Source organism: Cinclus cinclus, chromosome 8, assembly GCF_963662255.1.
Source record: "Cinclus cinclus chromosome 8, bCinCin1.1, whole genome shotgun sequence".
Classification (NCBI taxonomy): domain Eukaryota; kingdom Metazoa; phylum Chordata; class Aves; order Passeriformes; family Cinclidae; genus Cinclus; species Cinclus cinclus.
This window is the reverse complement of record NC_085053.1, coordinates 984,387-995,497: the sequence shown is the minus strand read 5'-3', so window position 1 is coordinate 995,497 and position 11,111 is coordinate 984,387. Positions and strand designations below refer to the sequence as shown.

The window sequence follows — 11,111 nt, the reverse complement described above, 5'->3', positions numbered from 1 at the left end:
ACTGAGGCACGGACGCGTTGCACAGGGTCGGGACACTCTGCCCCCGATTTTCGTGGATCCCTGACACACGGGGTCTTAGCAGGGCACCCCCTTCGTTTTCTCTGGGGCTGCTGAGGGGCCCGGCCCAGCCCTGGCCCCGGACTCCCCGTCTCCTCCTTCCCTCCCTTCCCCGGGGGGCGGGGGGGATGAGGAGGGGACCGGGCGGGCTGGGGCGGGGAGGGGAAGGGAAGGAGGTGGGATTATGGAGACGGGACCCAATGAGCCCGAAAAACGTGAGCGGCTCGCAGCTCTTTTAGCGCGGCGGAGGGGCAGCAGCAGCCTTTCGGCAGTGTGCGGAGAGACCCGGCACCCCCGTCCCGCCATGGCACTGGGCAAGCTGCAGAAAGTGCTGATCAGCGAAAGCCTGGACCCCTGCTGTCGGGAGATCCTGCAAGCCGGAGGGCTCCGGGTGCAGGAGAAGCCCGGGTTGAGCAAGGAGGAGCTGCTGCGGGAGATCCGGGTGAGGCAGGGCTGCACCCACGCGTGGGTGGGTGGGCACAGCTGCAGGCCGGCGGTCCCGGGTGGCAGCGGGACCCCCTCGCCCGGTCCCCGCCTCCCGTCTGATGCAAGAGCCCGGCCGGTTTTGCACGGCAGATCCCGGACCCTGGGCAGCGGCTGTCATTGTCCCGTGACCCACCCGGGGCCACCGACCCTGGTCCCATTCGCCGTGTCTGTCACCCCTTAGGACTGCGATGGGCTCATCGTCCGCTCGGCCACCAAAGTCACGGCCGAGGTGCTGGAGGCGGCGGAGAGGCTGCAGGTGGTGGGCAGAGCTGGCACCGGCGTGGACAATGTGGACGTTGAGGCAGCCACCAGGAAGGGTGTCCTGGTCATGAAGTAAGAGCAGGAGTGTGGAGACATCCGTGCCTGTGATCCTAGGGAGGCCGGGGAGACTTCAACAGGGTGCCCTCCCCACCCATGGCACCCCTGGCATCACCCTGTGTGTCTCCATCCTCACGGGGCACAGACCCTTGTCAGCCCGGGGGACACACAGCAGTGACACCACTCTCCATCTCCAGCACACCCACTGGGAACAGCCTCAGCGCTGCCGAGCTCACCTGTGGGATGATCCTGTGCCTGGCCAGGTGAGCACAAGGCCAGAGGTGCACAGAGGTGTGCCCTACAGCCTCCTACCCTGCACTGACCACAGCCTCCTTTTTAGGCAGATCCCGCAGGCAGCTGCCTCCATGAAGGAGGGCAAGTGGGACCGTAAGAAGGTAGGAGGCAGGGGAAGCACCTCTGGGTGGGGGGTGTCCATGTGGGGTGTGCTCACTCACTCTCCCTGTGCTTCCCAGTACATGGGCATGGAGCTGAACGGGAAGACGCTGGCCGTGCTGGGGCTGGGACGCATTGGCAGGGAGGTGGCCACTCGCATGCAGGCCTTTGGCATGAAGGTGAGGAGATAGGGCAGGGAGGAACGGTGGGGAGCATCGACCTGCCTGACCTGGCAGAGCCACCGTGCCAGGCTGTAAGAGTGAGTGCCCGCTGTGCCTCAGACCATCGGCTATGATCCCATCATCACCCCCGATGTCTCAGCCACCTTCGGCGTGGAGCAGCTGCCGCTGGAGCAGATCTGGCCCCGCTGTGACTTCATCACAGTGCACACGCCACTGCTGCCCTCCACCACGGGTACGGAGAGGGCAGGATCTCAGGGAGGTTTGGGGAGAGCTGGGACAGCCCCCCTGCTGCTCACAGCCCTCCTTCTGCAGGGCTCCTGAACGACAGCACCTTTGCCAAGTGCCGCCGTGGTGTGCAGGTGGTGAACTGTGCCCGCGGTGGCATCGTGGACGAGGGTGCGCTGCTGCGGGCGCTGCAGTCAGGGCAGTGTGGTGGGGCTGCTCTCGATGTCTTCACACAGGTGAGTGGGGCTGTGGGGAACCCCGAGGTTGGCTTTGTCTCAGCAATGCCTTAGTTTTTGCCCAAACCAGGGTACCTCACAGTAAATAAACCCTGTGAGGCTGGGATCAGGAGCAGCCCTCAGCTTCCCTCCCCGCAAAGGAGGTGGGGTAAATGTGCCCCTGCTCCAAGCTCCCAGGTAGGTGCTGGGAGCTGATGGCAGGATGGAACTGTGTCTGCAGGAGCCCCCAAAGGACCGTGACCTGGTGAACCACCCCAACGTCATCTCCTGCCCACACCTGGGTGCCAGCACACGGGAGGCACAGAGCCGCTGTGGCAAGGAAATCGCCATGCAGATCGTGGACATGGCCACGGGGAAGGGGCTGACTGGAGTAGTGAGTGGCCCTGCAGCTCTGTGCCTCAGTTACCCCAGCTGTAACCCAGGGGTACATTGGCAGCAATGCTATATGTGGGATCCCTGGCAGGCTCTCACCACTCGCTCTCTCCTGCAGGTTAATGGGCAGGCTCTCAGCAAGGCTTTTTCACCCCAGACCAAGCCCTGGATCACCCTGGCCAGGGCCCTGGGCACGGTGCTGTGCACGGTGGGCAAGCAAGTGCAGGGCAGTGTGCAGGTCTGCACCCTAGGTGAGCACCTGGCTGGGTGTGGGGACCCAACGAGCAGGCAGATTGACAGGAAGGTGCTTTAACAGTGGGATTGGAGCCCTGGAGTGTGCAAGGATGGATGGGTGGATGGATTGGGTGGGTGGAAGGACCGGCCCCAGGCTGGTCACTCCACTGCAGCCCTATCCTCTCTGCTGCTGGCTCATGCACACCACCTCCCTGCACCTCAGGGACACCTCTGAAGGAGGCTGGCAGCTACCTGACGCCTGCTGTGGCCGCGGGCATGCTGGCTGGAGGGACACAGAAGGAGGTGACCCTGGTGAACGCCACGCTGCTGGCCCAGGAGGCTGGGCTGAAGGTATGTGGGCACCCAGGCTCTGCACCCCAGCCTGGTGCATCTTCCCCCCCTAAGCAGCATGAGCTTGGCTGCTAATGCAGCGCTGAGGCTGGATGTTCCCTGGGGTGCTTCCAAGGACACAGGACATCCCTCCCCCACCCCAGCCACACGCAGGACCTGCGTGCTGAGTGGCCCCGTCTCTCTGGCAGGTCACAAGCACTCACAGTGATGTGGCCCCTGAACCCGACAGCAGCACTGGGCTGGTGCAGGTGTCCCTGCAGGGCACCCCACACCAGGTGACTGGGACAGTGCAGGGCAGCACCCCGGCCCTGAGGCAGATCAATGGGGCCACCTTCAAGCAGCCAGCCCCGCTGTCTGGCCCTCTCCTCATGTACAGAGCCAAAGCCTTCGATACCAGTGCTCTGGCCACGCTGACTGGTGAGTCCCTATCCTAGCCCTGAGCCTGGGGAGCCCCCAGGGGAACCTTCACATCCAACCTAGAGCTGAGCCCCTGCTGCAGCAGATGTTGCCTGGAGAGGTGGATGGGTGGAGGGGAGGGAGGGTTTGGGCAGGGGATCATGTGATGTTGAGGAAAGGACTTGGGATGGAGGAAGAAGTGGCATACTGGACCTCTGAGCAGGGTGTTGGGGTGAGCAGAGGCTCAGCTCCCTGCTGGGTGCTGGAGCAGTGGGGGCAGGCCGTGGACCCTAATTCCTGTCCTCCTCTCCAGGGCTGCTGAGCAAGGCAGGGGTCCAGCTCCTGTCCTACCACAGCTCCAGCATGGTGGCAGGGGAGCAGTGGAGTGTCTTGGGACTCTCAGCCCCCCTGTCCAACCTGGGTGAGCTAAAGCCACGAGTCACGGAAATCTTCCAGCTCTACCTGCCCTAGACCCCGACTGCCCACAAGGACTCTCCCCATGGCTGCAGCATCTGGACCCTCCCCCAGCTGGAGAAGCATTGCACATGACCATCCCTGACCCCCACACTGAGTTTGGGGTGGCCCCACATTCAATAAAGGGTCTAGAAGGAGAGAGCAGGTGGTGCCTTGTCTGTGCAGTCCTTTGTCCTCAACCCCAGCCCCGCTCCCTCCTCCCCCTGCTGCTCCCCAGCCCTGCTGATGTTTGCTGAAGGGTGCAAAGGTCGCTGTGGCTGCCGAGGTCCTCTCTGGCCACAGTCCCATAGACATGGCCCAGAGAGCAGTGCTGCAAGGGGTGTAAGCCCTCCTGTGAGCCACTCTCACCTGTGCCCTCCTGCCCACGAGTTTTGCCATGAGAATGTTCCAATTTAATGACATCATGGGGGGAATGCCATCTTGACCCCCCCCTAAAATGGCACCTGGGAGGCTGGGGCTTACTTGACTCCCCCAAAATATCAGGGCATACTCCCGTGTCTAATGGGGCAGGTGGCCATGGAATAAATCCCATAAGCAGTTGTAAGCCAGACTGGTGCTTGTTACGTGGGAGAGACCAGGGGCAGGAGGTTACCATTCAAGCAGGAACCAGAGCTGTGCTGCTGCCCCCTCCCATCACACCTTTATTTCCCTTTACTGGCCAGGTGTTTGTACCTCCAACAGCTCTGGCCGAGCCACTGCTGGCCACTCCCCACCCATACAAAGGGAACTTTCCCACACAAGCCAGCCTCAGATGTGGGAAATGAACAGGGATGACGGCAGGAAAGAGAGCATCCCTCTCCGCAGGGCTCACCACTCTGGTGATCCCACTCTAAATGGGCTTCCTGGCATATTCACGGCGGTACTTGGAATCCACCCGTGTCAGGTACCATGTTCCAGGGAACAGATCTGCCTGGGAGCCGTGGGGAGCGTGGTCGGCTGCAGGGAGAGGGCAGCGATGCTCAGGGGTGTTGTGGGGTCCCGACAGGGCAGGGTCACCTCCCCCCAAGCCCACTCACCCAAGTGATGGGTTTCCTCCCGTCGCTTCATGATTTCGGCGAAGTCCTGCGGGGCCACGCGCTTGCGAGCGTCCAGGCGTGCGGGCAGGTCAGCAAGGCTGGAGACCAGCTTGTCCAGGGGTGAGCCTGGCAACGGGCACCTCACGTGTGAGAGGGCACCACGAACAGCCCCATGCTGTCCTCTCTTCCCTCTCTGCCCCGGGGCTCACCTGGGGCTGCATCCTGTGAGACACGGAAGGAGAACATGCTGGCAGCCAGTCCTGAGCCGTAGGAGAAGGCACCGATCCGGGATCCAGCCAGGTCCTGTGCAGAGCACCTGAAGCAAGAGGTCAGGGAGGTTACAGGACATTTGGGCTGAGGGGGAGATAGGGATATACAGGGCTGTGGGGGCAGTGGAGGGGGCTGCCTCCTTTGTAGGCAGGCAGATCCTTGGGGCCACATTTCTGAGGGAGTGTAGCCCTGGAGTGCGGTGGTGCAACAGGGAGCCCTACGACAAGGCTTTTGTTCCCCACAGAGCCTGTCTGTTCCCATGACTCCTTTCCAATGGGGTCACTCGTTCTACTAGGCATCACAACAGGGGTTTTCATTCTCCTGGTGATGACAGAAGGGCTTTACGCACTGGCCCAGCTCCAGTGAGCTGGGATGAAAAGTCTGGCATGGAGATGGCCTGGAGCAGGATGCATCCAGGGGGTTGTGTGCAATGAAAGGATCAGGTCCCTGTTGAGGCAGGGGGAGATGAGGCCTGGGAGATTAGTTCTGCCCCTCTATCCAGCCAGGTAGTGCCCTCCCCACAGTGACCTCCTCCCTCTCTACAAGCCAGTGTTTTGGGGGACTCACTGGGACAGGAGAGAGGCCAGGCAGCCATACATGGATGGTGTGTACATGTTGCCATTGCGGGAAGAGAGGAGCAGGGAGGGCTTGGTCTTCTGGTTGAAGATGTCCTGGCTGGCTGCCTGGAATGCCTTCTCCACCTCCTTGCTGGTGTAGGTGTCCTCCAGCTTCGCACCGCTGCCCAGAGAGACAGCAGCTGGAACCCCAGAGCAGCCCATCCCTGGCTGGGCTGAGGGGTGGGGGACACAGCACAGGGACCCACCGGAAGGACTGCAGCCCCTTGTAGAGGCCGGAGGCCGTGTCAGGGTTGGGGGAGGCCAAGAAGTCATTCAGTAGCAGCCGCCCCACCGACTTCTGCACCAGCTTGCAGAAGGGCGAGTGGAAGATGATGTACTTGAAGTCGTCGAGGGTGAAGGGTCTTTGGATGCCAGCTGGGAGGCAACACAGGGCCATCAGTACCCAAGGGGCTGTGATGGACGCCTCAGGGGTGCTGCCACTCACCCTGCTGCCACTGGGTCTGCGCCTTGCGTCGGTACACGGCGTAGCAGCGGTCCAGAGCCCGAAGGTAGCACTGGATGGAGAGCTGCCCGTCCACCACCGGGTACTCAGAGGAGAGATTCGGCTTGTAGAAGTCGTAGGCATGCTCCATGTGGGTTCCACGCAGGCCTGGGGGCACCGGGAGAGCCAGCTGTCAGAGACCATCGGGAGATCCCAGCCCAGTGGGACCTGCCATACCAGCCCTGGGATCCCACAAGCCTCCCTGAGTCACTCCACGGTGCCCACAGAGATAAGGCTAGCCAGCATCCCGGAGTACCCAGCAGGGTCTGCCTGAGCAGTTCTGCCCAGGGCTGGGACATGGATGCACGGCCCCCAGGGAGATCACCCATCAGCTTGCCAGCCCCAGGGTCTCATGGCACCCACCTCTCTCTAGCACCAGCGGGGCATTGGGTCCCACCAGCATGGCGATGGCACCGGCACCTCCCGTGGGCCGTGCGTTCCCCGTGGCGTAGACAGCGATGTCCCCACACACCACCACAGCATAGCGACCTGGGGGAGGACAGAGGGACTGACAGGGCCACGAGCGGGTGGAAGCCTCCATCCCATGGCCCTGCTGCGTTCCCATCTCCATGCTGCCAGGTGTCACAGCAAGATGGGCAAGAAGCAGGATTTATGGAGAGCCTGGAGGTGCTCCCTTTGCAGCTGGAGCATCTTTGGGTTTTGGGACACCTCCTGCCTCCTTCCCCTATCCTGCAGCACCCACCCAGCCCCACGGCATGATCCCTGCCTGCACTCACCATCCCAGGCACTGGACTCCACCCAGGCGGCCGCGTTGAAGAGTGAGGCCGTGCCCCCGTAGCAGGCGTTGGTGGTGTCGATGCCCTCCACGTCTGTGTTGCCAGAGTCATGGAAAAGCTGCATGAGGACAGTCTTGACGGCCTTGGATTTGTCGATGACGGTCTCGGTGCCCACCTCCAGGCGGCCGATGGCATCCCAGGAGAGGCGCCCACGCTCCACCAGCCGCTGCACCACGGTCAGGCACAGCGAGTTGATGTCCTCGTGGGCGGCACAGAAGCCCATCTGCTTCTGGCCCAGGCCCCGTGTGTACTTGCCGGCCTCCACGCCATCAAACCGCTCCAGCTCCTCCTGATCCACGTACTGGGCAGGGAAGTACACCTCCAGGGCCAGGATGCCCACGTCCTTGGGCCAGGCACCTGTCCCGGCAGCACTGGAGAGGCTGTGGGGTAGAGGGAGTGGCGACAATCCCATGGCAGCCTTGGGGACAGAGGGTGGCCCTGGGGAGATGCCACCAGCGAGCAGCCCAGGCTGGGAGTGCTCCAAATTCCTGCTAGCTCCTGGAAGTGCTGCGGGGAGGAGGAAGAGGCTCCCTTTCCCCACCAAGGTTTAGGAGCTCAGCCACCTCAGATCAGCTGCCCACCCCTACCCTGGTTATGTCTCCAGCCCCCGCCACGATCCCTGTGGATGCTCACCATGCCCTGTGCCAAGCCGGGGGGTGCTGGATGCCCCGGGGTGCCCACTCCGGTCCCAGAGGTGCCCACCTAGTCCCCCAGCACCGCGTGGCGCGCCCGAACAAGCGCAACATCTTCACCCCAGCCACTGCTCGGACGGAGGGACGGCCGGCCGGACAGACGGACAGCGGGGTGGGCCTTGGCGTAGTGCTTTTATAAACTGTGTGGGCAGCTCGGCACAGCCCTCCCGGCCTTTATCAGCCTGCCGGACCTTGGCGCTCAAAGGTCACCGAGCACCGGCCAACATGAGAGGGGTGGCGGAGCTTTGGAGGGGGGAGCGTGCAAGGTGTCTTCATCTCGTGCCCAAAGCCTGGGGACACGGAGCCGGGGCTGAGCAGCGGGACGGGCTGTCCTGGGGCAGTGGCAGCTCCGGTGCTAGGCTGTGGTCACCATGTGGCCTCCCCAGCAGGCAGGGAGCAAAGGGTGGCCCGGCTTTGGTGCCGGCAGCATCCGCACTGCCCGGGGCGCAGTCCACATCTGACACGTGCTGCAGCCTGGGGTGGGGGGGTAAAAACCCCATGAGCTGGGTGGGGGCAGAGCCATCTTCAATGCAGCAGGGCAAACAGCCACGTGGTGCCTGTGGCAACATCGCAGTGACAGGAAAGGGACCTTTGGTCCTGCTTCTGCTGTTAGCGTGGCCCTGGGGCAGTGTTGCAGCCCTCAGAACCCTGTGGAGCTGTCTGCACCTGGGGGGAGAGCCTGTCCCATGTCTGCCCACCCACGACAGCTGTGTCCCAGGTCTCCGTGACTGCATTCTGGGGACACTCCTGTCCCCCCACCTGCTCCCCAGTTGTATTTGGCACCCAAGGGCCGGTATGGGCAAACAAGAGCACTCAGCCAGGAGAGCCACTGTCCCTGCAGCTCCTGGGGACTCATCCCCAAACAGCTCTGCCTGCACCGGCAGCGCAGAAGCCTCTGGAAGACGGGAAGCTTGGGGAGCCGTGGCAGAGTCTGTCTCTCTCTGCCTCTCTCTCTCTCTCTCTCTGTCATGGACCAGCCCAAGCACCAAGCTCACACAGCACTCTCATGCTTCTCTTTTTTTTATAAGATATATTTATAGGAATTGCAAGGAGAGAGTGGCACGGGAAGAACACTGCTGGCGCAGGGTCCCGCTGGGGCCAGGGCTGTGCTCAGTGCAAGGGGTAGAACTTGCAGATGTAGTGATGCTTCCGGGAGCAGTCGGCACTGGACCACACTGAGAAGCCTACGGGAGAGACGGGCAGTGGGATGGTGAGGATGGACACCAGTTGTGCCCACCGCAGACCTCCAAGGGGATGGGACCTCGCGGGGGAATGCCAGCCGAGCCCAGGAGCTGGAGCTGGGTGCAGGGACCGGGCACTCACTGCTGTGATGGGTCAGCGCCGCACAGCTCCCCCCTCGGGCACCGTTCCCCGGCATCTCAGTGTCCACGCCGTACTCCTTCCCGCTCGTCCACTGCCAGGCCTGGCTCTGTGCAGGGAGAGGGGGGTTCAGAGGCATAGCCCCGCTGTCCCCCATCACCCCTGCCGCCCACACCTCACCTTTCTGTTCTTCTGGAGTCCAATCCAGACAGGCTGCACACGCTGGTAGTAGGAGATGACTCTCCGCAGGGTGACTGCCTCGTGGGCGTTCTCCACCCAGGCCAGGTGAGCACCTTTCTGGACCTCCTCGCACCGACTCTGCAGGGACAGGGACAGCTGTCAGTGCCAGGGCTCCTCAGGGGTGCCCGTTCCCCTGTGTACCCCTGAGATGGGCTTACCTCAGCCTCGTCCCAGCTCCGGGGCTCGGGGAAGTACTTGAAGCAGCTGAGCTTGTAGTAGTACCAGCCGTCGGGGCAGTAGTTTATGTACCTGCCATCTGTTTGGGGAGAGCCGTGGGCAGGGATGAGGGACAGCTGGCATCACCACCGGGAGAGGAGCGTGGCTCCCTCCTGGCCCAGCTACAAAAGCAGCTGCCCCCCGAGCCTGGCACTCACCGATCGGCCGCAGGAGCCCCATGCAGCCCAGCAGCAGGAGGGCAAGTCTGGCCGTGGCCACCATGCTCCTTGCTCCCTGTAAAGATTTGGGAGGGTCACACAAGGTCCCTTGGAGACAGAGGATGCTACCTGTGCCCAAAGAGTGCCACCTGCCCCACTGTGGGCTGAGCCTGGCCCTTCTGAGCCCCTCTGAGCTGTGCCTCCCTCTCCACTCCCCGGGTCACTGCCCCACACCTGCAGCCTGTGCCTCAGGCGTGGCTTGGAGTCCCCAGCCCATACTGGCAGCAGGTTATTCTGGCCCCAGCAGTCCCAGACTCAGCAGGAGACATCTGGGAGAGCCACGCTGCTCTGTGGGGACAAAGAGGGGTGTGCTGTCATGGACAGCACGGGTCAGGGGATCCCAACCTGGCAAGGGCACAGGTGGGGCTGCAGGGACTAAGTGCACGGTGGCGCTTTCACGCCCCGAGCTCTGCCCAGGCTGGGGAGGCAAACGCATCAGCGCAGTTCCCCTTTATCTGGGCTAATCCCCGGGCACTGGGGCCGATTTGCAGACTCAGCTCGTCTTCCCCTCAAAGAAGCAGCGACAAAAGCCAACGCAGGGCTGAAAAATGCAGTATCATAGCCTGCCCCGTCCAGCCAGGGTAGAGCTCAGCTCCCGCGGGGGCTGCCAGGGAGAGGAGGGGGACCAGCTCCTGTTCGCCCGTCAGCCAGCTCTGAGCATCCCGAGGCCCCAGCTGCCTTGTGAGGATGCTCTTCCTCACCTGTGGGTCCGGAGATGGTGGGGAATAGCGGCTCGTCGCAGTTCACCGGGACAGGAGAGGAGAGAAGCTGCCCTTTATAGCATGGTGCTCATCAGCGTCTGTGTTTGCCCAACTCATGTGATTCTCACAATAAAAATCTTACTGCTGACCCCCCCAGTTTGCTGGAAAATTGCCCAGATCTTCACTCTGTTTGCATTTAACGTATCTCCAGAAGCAGACAGGAAGAACCTGTCCTAGTTGGTCAATAAACCCCTGCAATTATCATTAATTGCTCCCGCGATACAGATACAATCTTCCAGCCCAGAGCAGCCTGGCACCTGGCAGGGATGCTCGCTGGGCCAGCCCTGGGTTGCCTGGGGGCTGGCAGGGATGAGCCCGGGGGGTGATCCCCCGATCCTGGCCGGAGCATCCCTGCGACCAGCGGCGGGGCCATGGGTCCGACCCCCGGGCACTGCCCCGTCCCCAGCCGAGGGATGGCACCGCGCCCTGCCCGTCTCTGCCATGCGTCACCCACACACCGCCCTTGTTTGAACTGCCGGGGGATGTTTGCGAGCAGGATGCGGGAGGCCGGGATGTGGGAACAGCCTGCAGCCGGGGGCTGGCGATGCCATCAGATAGCGGGGAGGGTGCCCAGCCCTCGGGGCCGGCCGTGACGCAAGCCCTCATCACTCTGTGTCCCGCTGGGATGAAAGGACAGCGCCCTGCACCCCCAGGCCGGGGAGTAGCATGGAGCCACAGGGGTGAGCTCCCGGCCCCAGCAGCTGGAGCCCTTCGGCAAGGTCTGGCACAGCCTTCTCT

At 62.9% G+C, this 11,111-nt stretch overlaps 3 protein-coding genes across 3 annotated transcripts; 1 reads left to right on the top strand and 2 right to left on the bottom strand.

Moving 5' to 3' along the window:
- The first annotated feature begins 361 nt into the window (after positions 1-361).
- PHGDH (phosphoglycerate dehydrogenase) lies at positions 362-3,721 on the top strand. Its single transcript, XM_062497704.1, has 12 exons — positions 362-499; positions 725-876; positions 1,059-1,124; positions 1,202-1,256; positions 1,335-1,433; positions 1,536-1,668; positions 1,749-1,897; positions 2,118-2,270; positions 2,388-2,520; positions 2,727-2,854; positions 3,043-3,271; positions 3,564-3,721. Exons 1-12 carry the CDS (start codon positions 362-364, stop codon positions 3,719-3,721), a joined length of 1,593 nt encoding a protein of 530 aa, XP_062353688.1.
- Positions 3,722-4,553: 832 nt separating this feature from the next.
- On the bottom strand, positions 4,554-7,672 carry HMGCS2 (3-hydroxy-3-methylglutaryl-CoA synthase 2). The gene is made up of 9 exons (XM_062497445.1): positions 7,560-7,672; positions 6,867-7,306; positions 6,493-6,618; positions 6,073-6,237; positions 5,834-6,002; positions 5,578-5,748; positions 4,950-5,056; positions 4,741-4,866; positions 4,554-4,660 (listed from the first exon to the last, which is right to left on the bottom strand). Exons 1-9 carry the CDS (start codon positions 7,670-7,672, stop codon positions 4,554-4,556), a joined length of 1,524 nt encoding a protein of 507 aa, XP_062353429.1.
- Positions 7,673-8,728: 1,056 nt separating this feature from the next.
- REG4 (regenerating family member 4) lies at positions 8,729-10,924 on the bottom strand. The gene is given in 8 exon segments (XM_062497906.1): positions 8,729-8,802; positions 8,942-9,047; positions 9,119-9,256; positions 9,337-9,434; positions 9,553-9,632; positions 10,319-10,377; positions 10,380-10,411; positions 10,828-10,924. Coding segments are annotated over 8 exon segments (684 nt in total).
- Between the last annotated feature and the right edge of the window lie 187 nt (positions 10,925-11,111).